Source organism: Puma concolor, chromosome C2, assembly GCF_028749965.1.
Source record: "Puma concolor isolate L17-30 chromosome C2, mPumCon1.1.hap2, whole genome shotgun sequence".
NCBI classification, from domain to species: Eukaryota; Metazoa; Chordata; class Mammalia; order Carnivora; family Felidae; genus Puma; species Puma concolor.
In genome coordinates this window covers 152580336-152606614 of record NC_141675.1, presented here as the reverse complement: position 1 = coordinate 152606614, position 26279 = coordinate 152580336, and the positions used below count along the sequence as shown (strand labels likewise).

Below are 26279 nucleotides of genomic sequence, written 5' to 3'. Positions count from 1 at the left end.
GAGATCATGACCTGAGCCAAAGTCAAATGCTCAACTGACTGAGGCACCCAGGCACCCCTTGAATTTAAATTTAAAAAAAAGGACTCACAAGCCATCTTTTTCCTGAATAACGGATCTGAGACATTACCAACCAACAATGTTAACTAAACTGCTTCTCTATAGTTTTCCTAAGTCAAGTCTTTTGACTTGACAACAAGTAGTGTTTGGGAAACTACAATGTTGAAGCGCTGTGCTAAATGCTAGGAACATGGAAATAAACAAGACCTACCAGCCCCAGTGTGATCCCAATTCAACAAGGGAAACGGACACTTAGAGGCAACTGCAAACAGCGGGATAAGGACCATGAGAGGGTATCACTGGAGTGTTATGGCACCCTGGGCTCTATAGTTTCAGCTAGGGACTGGTCAGTCACAGAGTGCTCCAGAAAGAAGATGACAAATTAGCTCTTGAAAGATGAGCGGGATCCCATTGGGAGAAGGATATTCAAGATATGGCAAAGAGATGAACACAGGCATAAAAGCACAAATGCCAATGGCGGGAGAGTCAGTATGCCCGGAGAGTGGAGAGCGATCAGAACTGGAGATCAGCTTTTTCACGTTTCGCTCTTCACCAAAAGAAGCATCTCTTTTTCCAGAGAGATGTTTACTCACTAAACACCTAATGCAGGGGACTCCATGATGGTCTTCTTGATATGGAAAATAACACAACATACATACGCACTGATGTAACCTTAGCAGCTCTTTCTTACCATGTTAACCCAGTTGGTTGTATTTTGTTACTTTTTCAAATTCAATGAAAATCACATCTTTAAAGAATAGATTAGAACCAATGGCAATGTGTAGAATAGGAATCTTTCTGCAAAAAAGGAAAATTATCAATTTACACTAAAAACTCTTTTTAATATTGTACAATTGGATAAGTACATTAATATTATTTTTTATCCCTTTTTAAATGAATTAGGACACCACAAAATGAATTAAAAAAGGAAAAGCATCCATTTAAATCTCACCTATTCACCTTTTTATTACAAAAATTAAACAATCTCATTAAAATGGTACTATGAAAACATATTTTACTATCCCTATAGAATTCAATAAGTTATTCGTTTGCTAGGTACATAACAAAGTAACACAGACTGGGAGGCCTAAATAACATAAATTTATTGCCTCATAATTCTGGAGGCAGGAAGTCCAAGATCAAGGTAGGGTTGGTTGCTGTGGAGGCCTCTCTCTTTGTCATGCCAATGACCACCTTCTTCCTGTGTCTTCACATGGTCTTTCCTCTGTACATATCTATGTCCTGATCCACTCTTACAAAGACTCTGATCATATTGGATTAGAACCCATCCTAATGATTTCATTTTAATGGAATTATCTCTTTAAAGACCCTATCTTTAAAAACAGTCACAGTGTGAAATACTGGGGGTTAGTACATCAACATAGGAAATTTTAAGGGAACAATTCAGCTCCTAACAGTACACAGTTTCCACAAACCAAGTCAGTATTTACATTTCCCTCAACAAAAAGCCCCATCACATACCTTTGAATCGCTTTGTTTTATTGAATAAGTAAACTGTGGCATTTCCATTGAATGAAATAGTGTAATTGCCATATAAATGGAGTAACCAAAAAATTATACTGAAGAAAAACATTTATATTTGCCTGTGTAGTTGCCTTGATCAATGCTGTTTATTTCTTGATTTGAGTTACTATCTAATAACCTTTTATTTCATTCTGAAGGGCTCTCTTTAGTACCTCTCGTGGAGTAGGACTGCCAGAAATCAGTTCAGTTTTTGTTTACCGTGAAATGTCTTAATTCCTCTTTCTTGTGTGAAAGACAAAATTGGTGGATGTAGGGTCCTTGACATATAGTCTTTGTCTTTAAGTGCTTGCAATGTGTCTTCTCACTGCCTCCTGGCTTCCATGGTTTCTGACGAGAAACCAGATGATGATATTGTTGTAGATCCCTTGTGTGTGATCGTCGTCTATATCTTGCTGCTTTTAAGATTCTCTCTTTGTCGGGGCGCCTGGGTGGCTCAGTCGGTCGGTTAAGCGTCCGACTTCAGCTCAGGTCATGATCTCACGGTCCGTGGGTTCGAGCCCCGCGTCGGGCTCTGTGCTGACAGCTCAGAGCCTGGAGCCTGTTTCCGATTCTGTGTCTCCCTCTCTCTCTGACCCTCCCCCGTTCATGCTCTGTGTCTCTCTGTCTCAAAAATAAATAAATGTTAAAAAAAAAATGTAATAAAAAAAGATTCTCTCTTTGTCATTGTGTTTCAACAGCTTGATTATTGACGTGTCTGAGTATGAATCTCTTGCGTTAATCTTACTTGGAGTTTGATAAACTTCTTGTAAGTGTAGACCAGTGGTTTCCATTAAATTTAAGATGTTGTTAGCCCTCGTGTCAAGTATTTCTTCTCCCCCTTTCTCTCTCTACTCTCCTTCTGAGATTTCCATTACGCATATGATATGATCGACGGTGTCCCACACATCTCTTGAGGCTTAGCTCAGTTTTCTTCTTTCTTCTCTTTCTGTCCCTCAGACTGGAGACAATCACAATTGACCTGTCTTCAAGCTCATGATTCTTTCTTCTGCCAGTTCAAATCTGCTGTTGAGTACCTCCAGTGCATTTTTCATTCATCTATTATACATTCCAGCCCTAGAATTTAATATAATTTAATTTATATTTGTTTTTTTATATATGATTTGTATTCCTTTATTGATATCTTCAATTTGGTGAGACATCATTCTCATAATTTCCTTTAGTTTTTTTCACATATTTACAATAGCGAGTCAGGTAAGTCCAATGTCTCAGCTTCTAGGACAGTTTCAATGGACTGCTTTCTTCCTATACATGGGCCATACTTCCTTTTTTCTTCATAGGTCTCATAAATCTTTAAAGCCAGCATTTTATTTTTTTTTAAAAAAAATTTTTTTTTTTAACATTTTATTTATTTTTGAGACAGGGCGAGACAGAGCATGAACAGGGGAGGGTCAGAGAGAGGGAGACACAGAATCTGAAACAGGCTCCGGGCTCTGAGCCGTCAGCACAGAGCCCGACGCGGGGCTCAAACTCACAGACCGTGAGATTGTGACCTGAGCCAAAGTCGGCCGCTTAACCGACTGAGCCACCCAGGCGCCCCTAAAGCCAGTATTTTAAATAATATAATGTGGCAACCCTAAAAATCAGATTCTCCCTCCTCTCCAGGGTTTTTTGTTGCTGTTGCTGTTTGTTTAGTGACTTAGCGTGAGATTCAGGAAGTCTATATAGTTTTGTATGTAGCCCCCTGAAATCTTTGCTCAGTTAGCTTTGTAATCAGCTAATGACTGGACAAAGGTTTCCTTAAATGCTTGGAATCAGTAGGTCTCCAGTCTCTGCTAAGGAGTGCTGTGTGCATGGTGGGGGGAGGGGGGGGCAGGCCTTCAACACTGAGGTAGGAACTTTACAGCCTTGCCTTCACCTTCACTTCCTGCTTGCTCAGAGGCTCAAGGTCAGCCAGAGACAAGAGTTCAGGGCCTTCTCAGGTCTTTCCTGGGCATGTACACAGTCCTACTGTGGTCTTCTAGACATGCATGTGGTCTTCTAGATTCTCAGGAATATGTCAGAGTTTTTCCAAGTTCCTTACGGACATCTTTCTCCAGCTTTTCCTTTTGTTTCTTGGTTAGCTTGTTGTTTTCCCCAACTGTTATCACTGCCCCCCAAGCAGCTGCAATATTAAACAACTGCCTGGCTGTTTCTGACAACTGACCCAAGGTAAAAGGCTGCCTGCATTGGGTGAGCTCTCTGCCAGGTCACACAAAGACAAGCCTTGCAAGCGGGGTTTTCTAGGGAACCGCCAGACACATGAAGTAATGACGGTTCTGAGAACGGGGCTTTGAAAGAGCTCCACCCGTGTTCTGACCTCCGCTAGCTGTTAGGCTGCTGGTTTTCACCACGATTTGGGGCTGTTGGTTTTTGAGGCTCGTGGAGCTGAGCAGGGGGAGTTAAAATTCCACACCGTTCAGGGTTCTTACTAAAGTTCAGCTGTTTTGTTCCTAAGGAAGCTCCCCCGGAATTCATTTACAGAGCTCTAGAAGAGTTTGTTTGGTCCGTGCTTGCCACTGCTCTCATTGCTTTTATGGGGGAGAAGGTTTTCAGGGGTTCCTCCCCTCCCCCCGCCGGCCTTCCTGGTGACATCCTCTTGGCTGCACCCGCTGCTGTTTCTTCATACCTGTATCCCAAGTGTCTGATTCTCTCTTCAGCCAGTCCCAACAGATGTTGAAGGTCCATTTAGATTTTAACTTTAGTAACGGTAGATGTCATTCCTCACTGCATTTGGTTACGTATATAGCCAGAATGGAAAGCCTAGGCGGATTTTATGGTATTTGACCATCGCTGGCTTCTAATCACTTCACAATAAACGTGTACCTCCTTTATGGGAAAAAAAAAAAAAAGTTACTGAGGTTATTTTATCACCTTTTCCCCTTGACTTCCTGTGTACTCCTCATTCTGAGCCCATATGTCCCTGCCATCATCTGTCTTCCCCCCTCACACCCCAACACACACGAAGAGTTGGCAGTTCGGACGAGAAGCGCTGGTCGGGAAATAAAAAGCAAGACAGCACCCTTTTCTTTGCCTTATCTAGAAGTCCTGCAGTACTTGTGTTAGAGGCATAAAAGGGGGCTTTTGTGGGTTAGCCAGACAGACACTGCCAAAGGGTAGGATTCGGTTTGGGGATTAAGGAGAAGAACCCAGGGCTGGAGTGAGGGCAGCGCTGACTCGGGCCCTGACAGCTGAGCGGGGTAAATCACGTAAGTCCCTGGCATCCCGGTTTCTTCTTCTAGTCACACGGAGCAAGTGCCATGCTCTGAAATCATCCTGTAGCTCTGAATCCTCCGTGGAAACACCCACACGTATTCTCTTCTCCCCTCTCCCCCTGCACTCGACACAAAGCAGTTGCCTGATACACCTTATCGGCTGTCTCAATAAACGACACGTGGACTGACTGGCTGTTTCCTGGAATGAACGAACACTGACCACGGGACTTTTGTGTGTCACAGGTAGTTTGGCCTTGAAGGATCCCTTATTCATTTTTTTTTTAAGTTTTAATTACATGACATTTTACAATCTTATTAGAGTAAGGGTGACTATTTTAATGTTTTCTTCTACCTAAAAGTTCCTTGTTTTCTTCTGATTTTAAAAGAATTTTTATAGGTCCCTAAAAAGCAGTTGTGGGCCCTAGGCCCCGGACCTGCCTGGCCACTGGAGAAGTCATCCCTGAGGATGGGTGGAGTTTCCCCCATTCTGTCATTTCATATTTTTAAAAAAGCTGCTCCTGGGGCGCCTGGGTGGCTCCGTCGGTTAAGCACCTTACTTCGGCTCAGGTCACGATCTTAGGGTTCGTGGGTTCAAGCCCCGCGTCGGGCTGTGTGCTGACAGCTGGGAGCCTGGAGCCCGCTTCGGATTCTGTGTCTCCCTCTCTCTCTCTCTGCTCCTTCCCCACTCGTGCTCTGTCTCTCTCTGTCTCTCAAAAATAAATAAACGTTAAAAAAAAAAAGCTGCTCCTGACTCCTGGGCTGCAGTCGCTCAGATGGCATTTCTGTGCAAACCAGGAAAAGGTTTCTTATCTTTAAGAAGAAGGGACAAGCCTTGAAAGTATTATGGTTATTGCACAGTCTGAATAACTATCCTCACTGGGCCCGGGGCAAGTACAGAGTCGGGGTGGGGGGCATCCCTTCCAACGTCACCTCGGGCGGCAGTCGGGGCCTGCACGGCACGATGGGAGGAGAGTAACGCTGATCCATGACGTTCGGCTGGAGGACCTCCCGGGTGTAGTTCCATAAGCCAAACTTCACTCTAAGTCGATGGCCGGGAGGCTCACGTCTCCGTAGGGCTCAGGCGAAGCCCCGAAAGCCACGGGAGGCCAGACGCGCGGCCTCCGGGGTCTCCCGGCGCGACAAGCGGACAGGGCACGAGCACACGTGACTGTGCACCTGTGCGCACGTGCCTTCCCGTGCGTGTGCACGGCCTCGCGGGCACGCGTGGCTGGCTGTGAGCCAGGACGCTCCCCCCTCCCCGCCCCGCGAAGTCCCGGCAGCGCCACCGCACACGCTGGTAGTAGCGTCCGTCTGCAGCACGAATCACACTCTCGGTCCTAAGCCCTGAGCCCCTGTGCGGGCCGCAGTCCCGCAGTCGGAGCAGCTCGGGGCCGCGACCACCGCCCGCCCGCTGGGCCCACTTGCCGAGGGCAAGGCCGCACTCACTAAAGCCTCCGTCCGTCCCCTTCCTTGCAGGAATGACGTGCCAAGCCCGGAGCTCCTACGTCACCAGTGAGATCCTGTGGGGTTACCGCTTCACACCTGTCCTGACGCTGGAAGACGGCTTCTATGAGGTCGACTATAACAGCTTCCACGAGACCTACGAGACCAGCACCCCATCTCTCAGTGCCAAAGAGCTGGCCGAGCTGGCCAGCCGGGCGGAGCTGCCCCTGAGTTGGTCCGTGTCCAGCAAACTCAACCAGCGCGCGGACCCGGAGACGGAAGAGGAGGAGAAGAACCTCGAGGAGCAAACAGAAAGGAATGGTGACGTGGCAAACCTAGAAAACGAATCCAGAGTCTAGTCGCCTAGCCGGGCGGCTCCTCCTCCCCTCCCCCCTCCCCCCCCCCCCCCCCCCCGCACAACCCCTCCTCGTCTCTCATGCTCTCTCTCTCTTTTGTCTCTCTTCCTTGGTTGTGTATGGATTTACATTTAGTTTTGACATCGCCAGAAAGCGAGTCTTCGAGGTGTAAAATATCTACCTGCCCTGTCTCAGTTTTGCAGATGGACGAGGCAGACACAGATTTGGTGAAGGTGCCAAGCGCCCTCCCTCGCGGCCCCAGCTTGCTCTCTTCCCGAAAAACCACGCATCCGACTCCTAGGGACTTAAGCTACTTACCTGCATGTCTTGGACAATAGCAGATCACTCAAAGAGTGTGTCAGAGATTTCACCTGGGATAGGACAAGTTAGGTCTCTGGTGCCTATTTCCTCATGCAGTGAGACATAGCATATAACCCTCGGTTTTATAGATTCCAGTAAATTCCATCTGCAGGGCGACGTGCCTGCCCCCTACAGGCATTGTAGTTATAGGACCCGGGTCAGGTAAAGACAAAACACTGTACATATATATGCCTTATGTAATTATTTTTCTTTTTGCAGTCAGTAATAAAACACAGCATGTACGAAAAGTACTGTAGGACAGAACTTCCAAATAATGTACATAGATGTATAATTAATGTAGGTTTAGATATATAACTTTAGAAATAAGATGCAAAAAAAAAAAAAAAAAAAGATTCCCGATGTACAGCAGGCATTTCTGTTCTGATGTCTTTGCTTTCTGAATTTCTTTGGTCCCATCGATCACTGGCCCTTAGTGCATGGCCTTTGTTCTGTGTCCCAGACTGGTAGTGTTTGGGTACCTCACTGTTCCCTTGCTTATCCTCTCACTGAATCTAATAAGCCATAGGTCTGGGGGAAGTTAGGCGGTCCGGTACATGGCAAAACCCACCACCAATATGCTGAGATACTGTGAAATGTTTACAAAACTGAGGTCTCTTTCTTTTTTTTTTTTTTTTTTTTTTTTTAGTAACAGGAGCCTCACTGACTAGCCTGGGAGAATATTCCAGGGGGACGACACTCTCTGGCATGTCAGCAATGATGTGTTTATGCTTTTCACATGAGCTGTCACCCTTTGTAGTACAAGAGTTTGGGAAACTCTTCTCCTGCAAACCCATGGATTCCCCAGCTGTTCCACTCTGTAATTGTGAGAAACTATAGACCTAAAAAAATCAGACATGGTAATTTAGCAGAAGACGGTTCGGGTCTAAAGCCATGACATTCATGAAGGCGTGCAGTGGGCGACATGTATTATAATCATTCACCTCACACACTTTGACTCCATCCGGCTCTCTCCCTGGCCCCTCTAGCTTATCCATCAGCATTTTTCGCATTTGTATTTATTATTATTCGTCTTCTTTTATTATTCTGAAATGACCAGAGTTCAAGGGTCAAAGATTAAATCAACAATCTAGGTGACTATGAAATCTCTCTAGAGCATGCCACAGGCGGGAAATCAAACCCAAAGTGTCTCCCAATCAGAAGAAAACAAGCAAAAAAACTGCAGCCTTAATTAATTTTAATCTGTGAAGATAAATGGAAAGAGAGAGATTAAGAGAGAGAGAAGAGAAGAGAAGAGAAGAGAAGAGAAGGAAGGAAGGAAGGAAGGAAGGAAGGAAGGAAGGAAGGAAGGATGGATGGCAGGAAGGAAGGAAGGAAGGAATTTTGTACTAAAAAATCTAAATTTCAAAATGAAAAAAAAATTTCAAGTAAAAAGATAAGGAAGAGGATGTTAGACAAAAATCTCAAGGGCAGGTGGAAATTTTGCACTGTAACAGATCTTTCATATTAATTTCGCAATTTTAAACTCTTTATTCCCTAAACAGTCGCCCATCATAAATATTCATTGGCTGAACTCAAGTTCATTTTCAGCTCCCACAGCTGTGCTCAGTTTGAGGCTTTGTGCCTTGGAGGTCAAAGAACTCAAACTAGCTATCACTCCCTGTTGCCCTTGACTTCCCTGACCAGATTGCACAGGCCTTCGCTGTAGTTCGGGGACTTGGCTACTAAAAAGCATGTCCCAGAGACAAGGAAAGTGGCTCCTCAATTTAACACAGGGGTCTCTCTTCTCCCACGTCCTTGACCTTGCATTAGGACAACTGCTTCTTGGCACTGACTTAACCGAAAACAAAACTGTTGGCCACGTAGCCCTTTCCTGTTTGCCAGCATTTCACTTCCTGCATTGAATACCTGTCGAATCATTTATTCATTCCACACACTCCGAGGAGGGCGTTGTAGTCCAGGAGGAGGAGGAGGGAGCCCCATACACTTCCTGCCAGGCTGTTGGGAGGTACTGTGGCCTTACCTCACTGTAGCCTTATGAAGGGCGCCCTTGACTTGGGGGCGCTAACCCTGCAACATCACCAGAGTTGCAGGGAAGGCACCGTAGCACAAAGCAAGATGAGGCAGGGGCTCATTAGCTAATTAGCTCTTGATGACTCAGTGGGCCTTTTTTTACTCCGTTACTAAGGTTCAAAGGACAGCACACACCCTGTTGTCTGGTTGGAAGAACAGTTTGGGGCCCTTTAGCACAACTGAACGAAGAGCCTTGGTGACCCTTTGGTCATGCACATGTGTCGGTTCTGTATCTGTGACAGGGCACCCAGGTGTGAGGTCTCTGCCTATTTCTCATCGTCTTTTGTGTCAATGTAGTTGAAGACAGAACATGAACCAAATCTCGTTTTTGTAACGTGAGCCTCTGGATCTTTAAACAAGGATGCTCCAGAAGAACCTTTTACTAGAATGTCCCTATCAAACGTGTCTATTTTTCTACAATTATTGATAACACAGTTTAACAGTGTATTTTGTGTCAACTGTTAAAATTTGGAATTGAAAGAAGTTCATTAAGACTGAATTTTCTAAGCAGCAAGTATTGAATGGTGTTTTTCATTAAGACCGTAAAACAAAGATGAGCCCATGATTTCTACTCATTCTATTCCGCCATGGCCAGTCCCCATTCACTCAGTCACTTTCTTAGCAAATCAAGTGTTATGAAAATAAATAAGCCTATTTTAATTCAACAATACCCACAACTAATGAGCATCGCTCTCAACTTGATATTTTGGTCTGTTTGGTTGGTGTGTTTGAGTCACTTTCCATAAAAGCATGGTGGGATCCAATAGCCAGATAAGAATTTTTAACTAAAGGGTTATGGTTTGCCACAGTAGACCCCAATCTGGAGAAAAGGGCAGAGTCAGCTGGAAGCATGACCTCCCCAAGGGCTGCTGAGACCCTCAGATTCTCACTTCCACCCACCCCAAGATGCTTTCCAACTGGAAAACCTATTTGTTGATTCGTCAGTTTTATGTAACTAATAAAATCGTTTCTTTTTTGGCTGTCCCCTGGACGAATGATACTCTTTTGAATTAACATATTTGTGATCACTGTAATGTCAGGTCATTGTTTATCCATTCCTTCATAACATGGCATTGCAACCTGGTGAACCAACATACAGCCCCTCCATGTCCGTAGGAAGGAACTCCCTCCTTCCTCCACTCTTTTGCTCCACGTGTCTCTCTCTTTTGTGCTTTCCCTAACTCTCCAGTGCCAGGTCCATTGATTGAGTTCGGTATCTTATGTTCCCTAACAGAAATCCAGCTACTGTCTTTAAAAATGTCAACTTATTTCTTAAGCACAATTTTTCTCTTGGTTTAACCAACCTAGGGCTCTGAAGTGTCTATTTCTCACTGTACTCTAGTTAAAAAAATTATTTACGACTTCATTCAAAAGCCTAAATTTTGAAATCTCCAGAGCAACATCCTTATGCTTTCCTTCCCTACATTTTCTTACATTTCAGGTTTCTTAAGTTTTCCCCTTTGCTTTTTAATTTGATTTAAGCCAATATCTTTGGGATGCACAGAAACTGTTTATTCAAGGCGGGAGCTGGTGGACATGGGGGTTATAAAAATGCCAGTAGAAAACGACTGGGACTCACTCAAAGAATGTGAAATCATTTGATTAGCTGAGTAATTCAAGATAAAAAAGAAGGAAAATATGCGTAGTCATTTCCAAGACAGCTTGCCAATAGTCTGACTTTCTTTCCTTGACTTGGATGGTACTCTATGTGACTCAGAAAAGTCAAAAGGGGAGTTGTAATTAAATGCCCTACATACATGGGAAATAGTAACTTCTATGATTTCCTTTCAACGGATGGCTATAAAGTTGAAAAACATAGTTATACATAATAGATGATTCATTGATACCGCATTCCAATATAGTAAAGTCATATTATCTTGTTTCTAGCCTTCACGACCAACCTGTGTTTAAGAAAATGTAATCCTTTCATTTAAAATGGAGTTAAACACACCTCTTCCTAATATTTCTGCCCTTAATGTCTTAGAGAACTTCCACTGTAGTGTCATCTAGAAGTCAAAAACTCTGCAAGGCTACAAAGAGATTTTTGACAAAGCACAATATCATCACAAAATACAATGACAAATTATGTCATTACACAAATTATGTCATTTAATTCTACTCTACCATGAGAGCTTGAGTGTTACAATTTACGTTTTATGATAGGAATACTAGGGCTTAGGCAAACTGAGTAACTTCCCCAAGGTTATGGGCCCAGTAGTAATAGCTCCTGGTCTCAAATCCAGGGCCAAGGCTTAAGCCACAGGCACTATTTATACAGAGAGGGTCGGCAAACCAAAACTACTCACAGACTCTGGCCCATTCCCTGTTTTTGCACCACTTGTGAGCAAAGAATGACTTTTACATTTTTTAATGGATGCAGAGGGGAGGAATATTTTCGGACATATGAAAATTGTATGCAATTCAAATTCCAGTGTCCATAAATAAAGTTTTCTTGGAACACAGCCCCACTCATCCATTTGCATACTGCCTATGGCTGCTTTCACACTACACTAGCAGAGCTGAGTATATAAGACAGAGACTATGTGGCCAGAAGACTAAAATATTCCTATCTGGCCCTTTACAGAAAAGTTTGCCGACCTCTATACTGTCTGTACTATTAAGTACTATTCATGTATGAAGTGGTACTAATTACTAAATATTGTACCGTGCTACCAACAGATTCCTGGACAACTCAGAATGATGACATTATTTCCCGATAAAAATGCATTGCAGTCACTCGCAGATCTGTTCCAAGAAAAGAATAACACAGTCATATAATCAGGTGTCAAAGGAGGACTCCTTCCTTTTCATAACCATTCTCCCAGAGCGCTAAAGAAATAACCGGTCAAGATTCAGTGGCCAACTCACAAAGCGACAACGTAAAACAATTCCTTAACAAACGAAAAAGAAGTGGGAATCCCCGGTCCAGTTGACTGAGACATTGCGTCACTGGTGTATCTATAGGTGTTTAAATATGTAGACAGTGGGGACACGTGTCTCCACCCGGTGGGGAAAACCGGCCACGCAGCTGTTGCAGGGGGAGCTTCCCCTCCCCCACCTGCCTTCTCTCCTAGGCTCCTATGGACAATGGAGCTCTGCCTGTGTCCTCCCACTAGCTCTCTCTACCTGCAATTGATCAACGTAATGATGATGAACGTTGAACTGTTGCTCATGTCTAGCTGTCCTAGTTCTGGCTCTCTCCAGCCACTTGGCCAAAAGTTTAATTTAACATGAGAATTAGGAACTAAATCCTTCTCTTGGAAAACCAAGAGGTTCTTTACAAAGAGCTCAGGAAGAAACAGGAGGGCAGTAAAGGGTTGTTGGATTGTTTGTCGCTTTCTGAGTCCGAAACACAAGATAAAGATTGGTAATTAAAGAAACATTGAGAGCAAGAAACCCAGACAGTGGAGTTTTGAGATAAGTCAATATTAAATGACATTCTTTAGTATCACTACGCTGAAAGCACTTGTGTTCTAAGAAAGCATTTCCAAAGCCAGACATGGGTCAGCCAAGTGAGCCAAGTTCTGTTGGAAAATATATCAGGTTCTCTTATGAGTGCTTTCCTGGAAATTAGGTGGGGGGGGGGGGGGGGGGGATTTTGTAACAAATCATTGTGATGTATTGCTGACAGATACATGATGGAAGTTGAGATGGATTTGGTCCTGTGTCTGAAACTAAATGGTAATGATATCTGAAATATATGTTGCAAAAAGCTCACAACAGCTTTGCGTGGAACAGCATAATAACTAAGTGGGGGGGGGGGAAGATATCTCAAAGTTCAACACCGTAAAACTTAAATAAATGTAAAAGGAGTCAAACTTTTACTTGGCCTCATTGCCTTGGTAAAAGAAAGCTCGATGCATCCACCTAACTCAAACCTATCCTCGTCCAAAGGAAGAAATGAGAGCAAAATAGCTCGAGATGGTCAGCGTGATTAAGTGATGGAGATTTATCACCAAGGAAAATGGCTTTTATAAAGTTAATTTTAGATACTACCCCCTAGACGTGAATCCTAATGTGTTCTGTGGTCGGCCAGAGAATTGTGACCACACAGGCAATAGATCTTGATTTCAGAGAATGAAATGTTCCTACTGTCAAAGGGTAATTGACCATTTCAGGATTAAGACCCTGCACCCATTGTATTAACACTGATCATAAATACTGTGATATCAACCAGCCAATCTTTATAAGAACTTGAAGGGCTGTTTTTCTCAGGCAATGTAAATATCTGCTACCAACAGACACTAGTGAAATAAACACGTAATGCACCATTATTTCTAAAATTCTGATAGAAATCATAAAATATCCATCTAAAGGAGCAAGAAATCACGGGAGCCTAAGTTCAGACCTCTTCGGCTACTAAAACCCCAGTGCAGTCTGAATGCCTTATGGAGTGTATCAGTGTTAGGTTGATCAGCACTAAACACAACTACAGAACTGGATCAACTACAGCACAGAGAGCTGGGCTTGCATCAGCTGTGCACGATCAGAACCTCTAACCCCATAGCCACTATTCTTAGACAAGGACAAGGGACACTGTTCTCAGATCCAGTTGGTGCCATCCTGGCATCATCTCTCAGCATTATTGGGCATGGGAATGGCTGTAAGCAACCCTCCCTTGGGTCAGTTTGTCCATGCACACCTGCTGCAGGCTCTCTAGGTGAACCTCTCTCTCCAGGTCTAGTTCCTGTTCATATAGACAATGACCCCTCCCAGAAGACACCGGGGAACCTGTGTCTTTTGAGCTTATGTTGGCCAGCACCCTTGACCCTACAGATTGCCCACCTGGAACAGGGATGACAACTCTCCCTAGAAGAAATGAAGTAAGGCCTTTTGAATCCCCTATGCACAGGGCTGTCCCTCCTATACATAATCAAACAATATTATTGAATAAACGGAGTATGTGTAAAGAAGTCCAAGGAAAGATCATTTTCCCATGGTGATTGCCTGTATGACTTTTTTCCCCTTTACACATCTAATTCTTCAGCCTCTGGAAATTCTCACTTTTTAGTATCATGATGCTGTGAGCACAAACTCAGCTGGGCCATTGGGCAATCCAGGACATCACCCTAGACGGTCTGATCCTGTTTCTTTAAGTAAGGGGGTCTGATCTGTTCAAACCTGCCCCTCATCCAATCCAAATGCTGCCCTGTCCAAGAAATGTCACGTCCTCTCTCTTTCCTCTAACAGGAACCAACAAACAAGGATATTATTGTCAAGAGTGTCCTCTTGATTTGCAAGGAACTCCCCTGGATGGCAACACTTGGAGACACAACTTATGCTCTCCCCGGGTGCCCACAGGGCTATCATGTCACCACAGGTTATCATCCAAACATTCTACCCACTTCCGCTTTCTGTATTCCTTCCTTGGCTCACCACCAAAAGTCATCTTTCCTGGAAATTCTTCTGAGCTTCCATTCCATTTTTGAGTGGCAACCAAGAACCTATTATCAAGGCTAGTCTCATCTGTTACCACCTAATTGTTCACACCAGTTTTAACTACGCAAGTACTATGTTCACAGTCTGACCACCTGAGACCCAAAAAAAAGGTAAAATATTTCATTTCTGCCCCCACACACGCCCTGAGAGTCCATGAGTGATGACATTAGCCCATAACTGAGCAGAGCATAAAAAGGGGTCTTGTGCTGAAGGGACAGCTGGACTTTTCCAGAGGAAGCTTCTTGTCCTTTACAACATGCAGTTAGGCTAACCAGCTTGCCAAAGATGATCCCGTATATTTTTATTCAGCCCCGTGGAACAGCATCTAAAATGAGTCTTGCAGGAACAACAGTGAACTCCCACACGTGTACAGGATTCTGAAATGATGACCTAAATATATGCCTGTGTTGGCAAAGTGGCCTTTCCTCCCCCGCTGTCTGCACAGACTGTGCTCTGGGGAAAAACCAAGCACCCATGTGGTGCCTGGTTACCCAGGATGTGCATGGCTGCTGCCATGGCAACCTGCAGCCTATCAGCATAGATCTCTCCATGGAGTCTCTGAGGAGAACTGGCTGAGGCCCCAAGGGGCTGGAGCTCCCAAAGGCGTATCCACCTGCAGACAGCCTTCAGGGAAACCTAGGAGATACAGGGCAGTGCCCAGGCAAACAGGTACGTTCAGTGGCCAGGTGTAGGATATTACTATCCCTTCTTCCTAAGACAGTTTGCACTCAGGTGGCCAAACTGTTCCTTTGAAAAAGGCTATTCTTTAAGCCATCATCCCCATCCCACATACACACCCACACCAAAATCACATTCTCCTTTAAAAAAAAAAAAAAGAAATTCCAAAACTAAATTCACATCATCTAATGCAATGGATATCCAAAGAGCTCCCATTTTATTAATCGTGAAACAGGCTGAGCCTAAATAGTGTTTCCATAATAAGCCCAAGTATAAACAAAAGCAATTTAAAATTTTTACTTAGAAATTCCTTCAGGAAAAAAAAAAAGAAGTTCTTTTAGAAAACCTGATTTCAAATGTTCATTTTTGCCTCCAGAAGGCAAAGTCTCCAGAATACTATTTATCTCCATGAACTTGCCACTTTCCATTCTCTGGCTTTGAACCTGAGAACAGACGCCTTTACGTTGGCAGGAAAGGTTATGCAGAATTTAGCACTGAAACTTTCAGAGTTAAATTCGGCCTGGCCCTATGAGCCCAGGTAGGAGTAAACTCTGCTGACCAGGAACAACTCTCCATTGATGTGCTTAGATGTCAACCTCAGGGAAATTTTGGACATGGAAATTTTGCTCAAGATGATGGCCTGCTTGCAGAGAGAGCATGGCAGTGTTCGAATCTCTGAGTCGTGCCCACACACATGCCAGATCAGCTGGCCTGATCTATAGCTTGCCCAGCCGACTGGCCCTATCCACAGGGGGCATTAGTAAATAAATGAGAACTTTCTACGACCCGAAGAAGCACACTGCAAGACCTTTCTTCCGTCTTACTTACAATGCTGTTACAACAGACATCAACAAGACACGTGGTTTGTTATCCCACAGCTCCTCTCTGCTTGTACTTTTGTATTTTTTTCCTTTCCTAAAAGAAAGAAGGCTCCTCTAAACCTTACACGAGGCAGTGGTGGTATAGTCCTTTGTAACTAACACTTTAACAAATGCAACAACCCTTTCCGTACATACACGCCTACAGGCACATATATATGTACACATGCCCATACGTACATATACACAATATACATGCACTCCTACACGCACACACGCACACACACCCACATACACACACCTACTTCCCTCCTCCAATCAGTTATGAGCTGGTCCACATAAGTGGATTCACAGAAAACCAAAGCCCTAAAAATGACAATAACTCCCTCCCTTAACCATCACAGTGGTATTCTTTCTAAAATGCACCATAGGCCTCCCTGAACTCACATGCAATGGGTCATAAAGTAGCCTTTTTTTTTTCCATTGTTTTGTAGGAAACCTGGATTCAGTCTGAAGAGAACAGGCTTCTGATCCTGGTTCCATCCCCAGATGAGTTATATGGACTCATATAAATCACTGAACTCAAAAACAGTTTTCTCATCATTTTCTCTTTTTTGGACTAATAACCTTCAGCTTTTAGCACAATTTTAGGTTCACAGCAAACGAACCTATACTGACTCATCAGCATCACCCAAAGTCCATAGTCTACAGTAGGATTCACTCTTTGTGTACATTCTATGAGTTTTGACAAATGCACAATGTATAATATGTAGCCAGCACTAGACTGTCATGCAAAATAGTTTCACTGCCCTAAAAATTCTCTGCGCTCTATTTGTCTCTCCCCACAAACCCTTGACAACTACTGATCTTTTCACTGTCTTTAGAGTTTTGCCTTTTCCACAATGTCACAGAGTTAGAATCATACAGCATATAGCCTTTCATATTAGCTTCTTTCACTTAGTATTATGCATTTAAGATTTCGTCATATCTTTTCATAGCTTAATAGCTCTTTCTTTTTAGGGTTGAATAATATTTTACTGTCTGGATGTACCATGGTTTATATATTCATTTACATACTATTGTTTGCTTCCAAGCTTTGGCAATGATGAATAAAGCTGCTATAAATGTTTGTGTGCAGGTGTTTGTGTAGACATAAAGTTTTCTATTTATTTGGGTAAATGCCAGGGGGCATAATGGCTGCATCATATGATAAAACTATGTTTAGTCTCATAAGAAACTGCCCAGCTGCCTTCCAAAGTGGCTATCCCATTTTACATTCCCACCAACAATGAATGAGAATTCCTGTTGCCTCTCATCCTTGCCAGCATTTAGTGTTATCAGTGTTTTGAGTTTTGGCCATTCTATTAGGCATGCACTGGTATCGCATTGTTTTCATTGCATTTCCCTGGTGACATATGATATGGAGCGTCTCTTCATAGATGTATTTTCCATCTGTACATCTTCTTTGGTGAGGTGCCTGTTCAGGTCTTTGCCCACGTTTTAATCAGGTTGTTTGTTTTCTTATTGTTGAGTTTTAAGAGTTCTTTGTATATGTTGGATAACAGTCCTTTATCAGGTGCATCTTTTGCAAATATTTTCTCCCAGCCCGTGGTTTGTCTTCTCATTCTGTTGATAGCCTCAGCTGCCAAGCAGAAGTGTTTAAATGAACACCAGCTTATTAATTCTTCCCTTTGTGGATTATGCCTTTGGTGTTGTATTTTTAAATTCATTGCCATACCCACAGTCATTTAGATTTTCTCATTTATTATCTTCTAGGAGTTTTATAGTTTTTCACTTTATATTTAAATCATTTTGGGTTAGTTTTGTGGAGAGTTTAAGGTCTGTGTCCAGACATTTTTTTTTTTTTTTTGGAATATGAATGTACAGTTTTTCCAGAATCATTCATTGAAAAGATTGTATTTGTTTCTGTGTATTGCCTTAGCACCATTGTCAAAGATCAGCTGACTATACTTATGGGTTCTATTTCTGGGCTTTCTGTTCTGTTTCATGGATCTGTTTGTCTATTCTTTCACCAATATCACACTGCCTTGATCACTGTAAATCAAATCACTGTAAGCCTTGAGGTTGGATAGTGTCAGTCTTTCAATTTTGTTCTTCAGTGTTGGCCACTCTAGGTCTTTTGCTTCTCCATAGAAACCTTAACACCAGTTTGCTAATATCCACAAGTTAATGCTGGGATTTGGGCTGGAAATGCATTGAATCTGTAGATTAATTTGGGAAGGACTTGACAGTATTGAGTCTTCCTATCCATGAACCTAGAATATCTCTCCATTTATTTCATTTGTTAGCTTTCACCAGTTTTATAATTTTCCTCATATAAATCTTGTACATATTTTGTTAAATTTATACCTAAGTGTTTTATTTGAGGGGAGGTGCTAATATAAATGGTGTTGTGTTTGCAATTACAGATTCCACTTGTTCATTGCTGGTATATAGAAAGGTGATTGACTTTTTGTATATTAACTTTGTATCCTGCAACCTTGCTATGATGTTTTTTGTTGATTCTTTCAGATTTTCTACATGGACATGCATGTCATCTGCAAACCAAGATAATTTTACTTCTTCCTTCCCAACCCCTCTAAGCACTGTTTTCACTGCATCCCACAAATTTTGACAAACTGCATTTTTATTTTCATTTGGTTCAAAATACTTTTCAAATTCTCTTAAGATTTCTTCTTTGGCCTCTGTGTTATTTACAAGGGTGTTATTGAATCTCTGGGTATTTTGAGATTTTCCACCTCTGTTGGTTGTATTTCTAATTTGATTCCATTGAGGTCTAGAGAAGACATTGTATGACTTATATTCTTTCCAGTTTTTTTAAGTTGTGCTTTATGGCCCAGAAAGTGGTTTATCTTAGTGAATGTTCCAACGTGAACTTGAGAAAATGTGTCTGCTGTTAGTTTCCTTGTCTTTTTCTTTTTGTCTTTTTTAGCAAGTTGAAACCCCCAGTCTCTGCTTCTAAATCTAATAGCAGTTCGAGTCTATACCACCCCTGCACTAGATAGCCCCAGATGGCTTAGCTTTCAGTATTCGCTGTTTTTAATAGTTTCACTAATTCCTATGTTGGCAGCAATGAAATTTTGCCACCATCCATACACTTGCCTCCAGGATCTCCTTACCAAACACATCCTTCTCTCGTCTCCTCTCCCACCACTAAATCCCATAGCAAATAGACAAGTTATGAGTTAGGTGCCTTCTAGACAAATGAGGTGTTACTGTACAAGCACTATAGTCTTCTTCACAGGAGAAAAAGCCCCCAAAGTGGTTGGGACCTTTGACCGAAAATAAGTGCATGACTACATCTTGCCAGCTCATCCATAAACACTTCAATCAGCTCCAGCAGGTTATTGGCAACTTGCTTTTAACCTGAATCCGTCTCTACCTTCCCTGAAGCATGCACTTAGGACCCCAGGACAAAAAATTAATACTAAATCAAGTAGAACAAAATTAGGGAGGCAAAGAGATTAAAAAAATTTTTTTTTCAATGTTTATTTATTTTTGGGACAGAGAGAGACAGAGCATGAACGGGGGAGGGGCAGAGAGAGAGGGAGACACAGAATCGGAAACAGGCTCCAGGCTCTGAGCCATCAGCCCAGAGCCTGACACGGGGCTCGAACTCACGGACCGCGAGATCGTGACCTGGTTGAAGTCGGACGCTTAACCGACTGCGCCACCCAGGCGCCCCCAAAGAGATTAAACCATAACACTTTAATTCAATGGCTTTATTTCAGCCACATCCCTCTTTTCCACTATTAATTGAAAGATAATTCACTGTATTTGTCTTCCCTAATAAAGTATCACCATACGAAGGCCTGAAATATTTAATATGGCCCAATAAAACATGAAGTCATTCTGTGAGCCATTTCCTAAGATAGAAAGAACACTATTCTGGAAAGTTCATTAGTTCAAAAGTCCAAAGAAAGCAGTGCCTAAACTTTGGTAGTCTTTTTAATCCTGAATCTATGAAACTGAGGATAAATCTTAATCTGGTTTCAGGGCTGCGTGTCTTGCAGACATTCCTGTTTCTATTAGCCTGGAAGTTCTCGTTCTTACCATCACACAGAACTGTCAGGAATTGTTTGAACAAATGCTAGCCACTTGATGAGATCCAACTCATCAAGCTGGGGTGTCACTGGGGCACATGTTGGTGTTCCAGTTCCAGTATCCACTCTTAGAGAATAAGTCTTCTAAAAAGAAACAAGGCACACACATAATTGACCTTCAGCATTGTTCCCAGAAATCCTTTTAAGAAGCTGAGTTTTTGATAAGATGCTCACATTCCACAGAGAAATAAAATGCTTGGTTTTCAAGGTGTATGAAATTCGCTGATGCTGGGAGCAGGCACATACGTGTACCTCCATTCTCAGGGATCTAAGCTGCCAACGAAAACTAGACAAGGAGAGAATTCCACTCAAAAGATTCTGAAAGCTAGTAGATGCCCCATATTTTATTGTTCTAGATTAATATTTTTTGACTGAGTATTGACCCGTGAACATTTTAGCACAGTGCGCAATGTCCTAGGCAGGTTGTTCTAAAGATCAAGAAATAATGACATCTTCCTCTGCCCTCAACAAGCCTATAACCTCACGGCAACCAGCTCTTACCAGATGACCACATTGTGTTGAGTGAATCAACCCACAAACCGCACAAAAGCCCTGTGAGCAAATACTGACGCCTACTTTACAAATAAAGAAACTGAGGCATAAAGAGAAAAATGAACTCACTCTAGTTTTAGAAACCAGACAACCTAACGGAGAGGGTACAACAATGTTCTGAAATGTAAAAAAGCAAACCTGTTTCTATGTAAGCAATCACGAATCGTTTCCCGGGGAATAAAGGGACATTTGTCCTGATGTTCCTGGAGACTGGGCAGGATGTAGAAGACACAGACCCAGAAGGGAGACTTCCTTACAGTCTGAGGAGCCAACATGGGAGAGAGGCCAAAGATAGGCACGCACAAAGCAAGATTGGGGGAGAGTGCCTAGGCCCCCCTGGATGGGATGGATGGCTTGTTGTAGGATTTGATAAAATATGCATTTTGAAAACTGGTGCTAAACTGTAGAACACTTGGAATTGCAGGATAAGGAAGATAGACGAAAGTAAGCACAGTAGGGCAGCATTTATTAATAAATCCACCATAGCACTTAAAAGGCTCTTAAGTCTGAGGATTGGTTTTTCAAAATAATAACTTTCAGTGGAAAAAAGCAAGACGTCCCTGCCAAAACTGCCAAACACTTTGAAATGATTCAGGGAATCTATAAAAAATGGAATAAATCATTGGTGGGATTTCAGTAACAATTGGTAGTAAGCTGCATGGCCAGCAAAATCACAAAACAAGAATTATTATAGGAGACATTTATAGATATTACATAATACAATGCACAAAATAAAGTTTTATTCAGACAAAACCTTTAGATGACTCTTTAGAGATGAACAGACAGAAAATAAGGAAAGGCATCTTTCAGAAAATCCTACCAAGGCCGCTGACTTTTCCTCCTGATAAGTAACTAAGATTTGCTCCTGAAGTCAGTGTCATCAACCTTCCCACCATGCTTTTTGGAAAGGAAAGCCAGGAAGGCCTCAAGTACTGGTTTGGCTCCTGACCCACCTTTTGGTCTTTTTGTAACTCCCTTTATTCAACTCCAAGTACATCTGTGCACGGACAATGAGACGAAAGCATGCTACATGCGAAAGCACAAATTATGTATTGAGAAATCACTACAATGCCAAATTTTTTTAGAAGAAAAAACTGTATCTTTAAGAACTCGCTGTGTTAGGGAAACTGTTTACATATTGAGGTGTTCCTCTTTTTTTTGACTGGAACAATAAAAAAGAAATTTGATATGGCCTTGGTTTCTTGTGTGTGTGTGTGTGTGTGTGCGCGCGCGTGTGTGTGTCCAAAGAGTCAGCCTTTTCTGCCGATGAGAACATAGCGTCAGCCTTTTCTACAGGTAGGAACAGGAATTGTCTTCGAAGCACCATATCCCGCCACAGGACCAGTCAGGATGCTGGACTTCCCACCATTCAGTCCAAGAAGAGTATCACAGGTTTGAAATGATCTCTTCTCTCTCTCTCCCCTCCCCTTCCTCTCCCCTTCCTCTCTCCCACCTCACCTTCACCTCTCTCCATACTCTGCCTATGGCCAGATCCCGGCAATGAGTCAGCTCTGCTCCTTCCCACATGTGCCCACCCAAGCGGGACCCATTCAATACCCATTTGCCATTCGAACCTTCTGGAACTCAATTTTTTAAATATTTATTTATTTATTTATTTATTTAGAGAAAACATGAGCAGGGAAGGGGCCGAGAAAGAGGGAGAGGGAGAGAATCCCAAGCAGGCTCCGGGCTGTCAGTGCAGAGCCCGACACGGGGCTCGAGCCCACAAACCGTGACATCACAACCTGAGCCGAAACCAAGAGTTGGACACTCAGCCGACTGAGCCACCCAGGAGCCCCCCTCATGGAACTTGAAATAATGAAGGGGACCTGGGGACCTGCAAGGCAGTTCATCTGGTCACTTGCCACAGCTCAAAGTGTCCGGAGAACTTTAACAACACATGACAAAGTCCAATGTTCAACAAAAGAAACGTTCCTAAAAGAGATTTTCGTGCTCTCGGTTGTCCATTTTGCATGGGGTTGGCTTTGCCTGACCCCAGCGCCTCAGCTCTGGCTCCTCAGATTCTCCAGGAGGATGCCAGTGGCTTGACCAGCCAGCCCTCTCCACAGAGGCCTGAAGGAAGCCTGTGAGTCCAGCCAAGTTTTCAAGTGACGTGCTGGTCGCCTTACACTGTAAGGTGAATGAAAGAACTGCCATGAAATATACCTAGGTTCCATTCTTTCCCAGAGGCTTCCAGGTGCTGAGACAAGACACTTAGGACACCATCACTATCTCGTCCCATTTTTCCTAATGGGACCCCTGCCCAGTATCACTGTTGTGCCCAACAGAGTTACTAATCTGTCATTTGTCATCTGCACCCCCGTGTGCATCAGTCCCACTTAGCGCTCACCATGCCCCACAGAAACCCACAGAGGTGCGTCCATTCCCTCGGGTACCCAAAGGAGGAGCCCCCATCTCTGCTTCTGGCTGACTCCCGTGGAACCACCCTCCACATTGCCACAGAGGCATTGTCTAAAGCAACTCCCTGACTGAAGCCATACCTGGTGCCACACCATCCACTCCAGTGGTTTTCAGACCAAGCTGCAGACACTTTCCTCTGAAGGAACTCTCAAACGGAAGCTCAATATTTAAATCAAACAAAAGCAGAGTTCCCCTGTTGCAGCAGGAGTAGAGATTCAGAGGCCAGTGCCTGAAACCCAAGTACCCTGGGGCCCCTGTCCTCAGAGCACAGATTAATAATCACCACTGTGCAGCATTATGTCCAAAGTCCTTGGCTGGGCCTACAAGGATGGGCAGGTTCTGGGCCCCAGGACGCTCTCCAAACCAATATTCCACCTTATTACACTCCTTCTTAAATGTCTACATCCCCTGACAGGACACCCCTTCCCAGGCCACCTAGACTTTGAAAACACTGTTCTTTTGTCCTGGAATGTGAATCCAGAGCCACCAGGAGGGCTCAGACATCTTTACCGAACTCTCCCTGATCTCAGATGGCTTCTGAAGCTGGGTCTTCAGAGCTCATAAACCAGCACTGCACTGTGTTTTAACTTTCTTATCCATCTTATGCAGTAGACAATAAACTCACAGTCAAAGATTATTTCACTCTTCTTTGTCCCCAGCACCTTCCATAATGCTTGGCACTTAGTTGGTGCTCAATGCTTATTTGTTGGATGGATGGATGGATGGATGGATGGGTGGATGGATGAGTATGTGAGTAGTGGATGAGTGGGTGGATGGATATTTGAGTAGTGGGTGAGTGAGTGGATGGCTGAATAGACAGGTAGATGGGTTGGCAGGTGGATGGATTGATGGATGGGAGGGTGGATGGAGGGACTGGCTGGTGGGCAAGCAGATGGGAAGGTAAATGGAGGAAGAGAAAGAATAGGACATTCATAGTTTGTCATTCAAGTGACTACAGTAGCCACTGAAACACCTACTATTGGTTCACGGTTGCATTATAGTTTGAAAATCTCACTCTTTGCTAGCTGGGAAGAATCTGGTGCTTCCTTCCATCTATGGCAGGGTGGTTTCTTCTACCAAATCACATTATCTGACATTTTGGCAAAACATGCTATACTGCCCATATCTTGGCACACCCTTATGAGTGACTTCTATGAAATTCATTAATTTACAATTTTAAAGAAGTCCTCTTGTCCTATCATTGTTCATGACGGTGACCCATCTATTTAAAACCAGTAGGCTGCAATTCAGCCCCAAAGATCAATATATACCCCACAGCAAGGTAAGTGCGTCCACATTCATCACTTGGGCAGGCCCCATCAGGAGGGATAGACACTGTAGCCAATGGGACTCAGAAGAGCACAGTCAAGGGAGATTCTGAACATTGAGCATCTCCCCACTGCTAATGCGTTCCTACATGTTACTTTGGGTTTTCTTTAGCCAGCACGATGCACACATCCTTTTACACGTGTTGCTCAAACGGTATGATCTTTCTTCTTTCATAAAGAAATATATTATTTTGGGTCTTCTCGACAATTGCTTGGGTTACAACTTTTCTAAATCACAATGTCATGCTTCATTTTCTCAAAATCCCAAAGTCATCTCTAGAAAGAAGACTTCGGAGCTAACTTCCATCCCCAAGGGATCCTTCGAGCAGACCACGCCCTGCCTCCCCTTGACTCCTGCATCAAGGAATCCCAAGGCAAGAAAATGACAAGACCAGCTCCTCAAACCATGCTTGTCCCTACCAGAGCTGGGTACACTAATGACAAAGCAGTCTTTCTGAAGGCCACAGTCAGTACATTTTAAATCCCATGTCCAGCTTCTTTCCCACGAGGGTAGTCTCAAAAAAAACACTGTTTTTTATAGACTCGAGGCAAGCAGATGACTCCTCTCCTTTTTGGACTCTGGCTGTATCATGAGCGCAAGCCACAACAATAACAACCACCACTCGTGAGCACATTAGCATATAGGTGCAGGGTATTCCATCTACATTACCTTTAATCCTTCCAGCCCTGCATGATCAGTAACAATAGTTCCATTTTCTAACTGAGAAAACAGAGGTTCAGAGATTACAATACTTAGTCCAAAATTACATTGCAAGCTGCAATTATAATCGCTCAATTATAATGCTGAATTGAAAGTTATACCGTCAGTCACAGAGCATTCCGAGATGATCCAGTGTCTTCATCCTTTCAGGTTGAGAGGAAGAAACAGCACCAACCAGCACTGCCCACGTGATGACAGGGTCATTAGGGTCGAGCCAGGAGGGGGCAGCAGAACAGTAGCCAAGGAGTCAAGGCCAGCAGGGGCTCAACGCTGGCTAACGTTGGAGGAAAGCAGCTGGTGGGGTGTCAGCGACTTCCTCAGTAGGGCCATTCCGCTAGGCCTGGCTGGGTCTCTCTCCAAGCTGGCCATCAAGTAGGATGTCCCAGAGCGTCAGCAGGCAGAGATGGCACAGACAGACCAGGACGTGAGCAGGTCTGAAGACCAAACGCCCAGCATGCCCACCCCTACTCCAATGCTACCCCACATGTGGGCAGTGACTCTACTCTGCGTTGGCCTTCCTCTCCAGGGGACATGCAGCGATTTCTTGGGACTGGTCACTGCACTGTAAGTCCCTGAGAGGCCCGGTTGGGTCTCTTTTGGCTCCTCTTGCCTCAGTGTACCTAGTAGGTACGTGCTTAGTAGGCATTTGCTAAGTGGTGAAACCAATGTTGAGGCCTTCGGCATGTGGATCTTGTATGTTCATTGTTCTAAGTGCCCTGCTCTTAGTTCTTAGTGCCCTGCCCAGAGGCAGCGAGATCGGGGTCTCATCCAGGCCCGCACAGGGATGATTCACCAGACCCCTGTCTTCACCTTTACCTGGACAACAGCGGAAATCTTTATCTGTCATTTCATTGGGCATCTTTCCTTACGGCGTCCTCCCCAAGCCAGCTGGGTGACCAGTCTCATCTTGACTAAATGTCCCAGTTAGGATTCCATGTGAATCCACTCCAAACTCAGAGGCTTCAATCAATCATTCATTTTGCTCATGGTTTTGTGAGTCAGGAATTTGGGGAGGATGTGCCAGGATGGTGTGTCTCAGATCCTTGGGCCATCAGCTGGCTGCCTCAGTTTCCTTAGCTTGTTCTTTCCCCGGGTGGCAGCTCATGGCCCAGGATGTCCACAGGACATGAGCTTTTCACAGCGTGGACATCTCCAGGTGACCCACCTCTCACAAGATCGAAGCTCCAGAAAGCAAGAAGCCCCAGCTGCTCCGTG

At 43.8% G+C, this 26279-nt stretch overlaps 1 protein-coding gene across 2 annotated transcripts in view; it reads left to right on the top strand.

Annotated features, from left to right (window-relative positions):
* KCNJ6 (potassium inwardly rectifying channel subfamily J member 6) overlaps positions 1 to 17047 on the top strand; it is a 276710-nt gene extending 259663 nt beyond the window's left edge. For both annotated transcript variants that reach the window (XM_086675967.1, XM_086675968.1), the window contains exon 4: positions 6270 to 17047. In XM_086675967.1, coding sequence (XP_086532093.1) covers positions 6270 to 6595 — 326 coding nt within the window. In that variant the 3' untranslated portion in view covers positions 6596 to 17047. The remainder of the gene's footprint in view (positions 1 to 6269) is intronic.
* The last annotated feature ends 9232 nt before the right edge of the window (positions 17048 to 26279 follow it).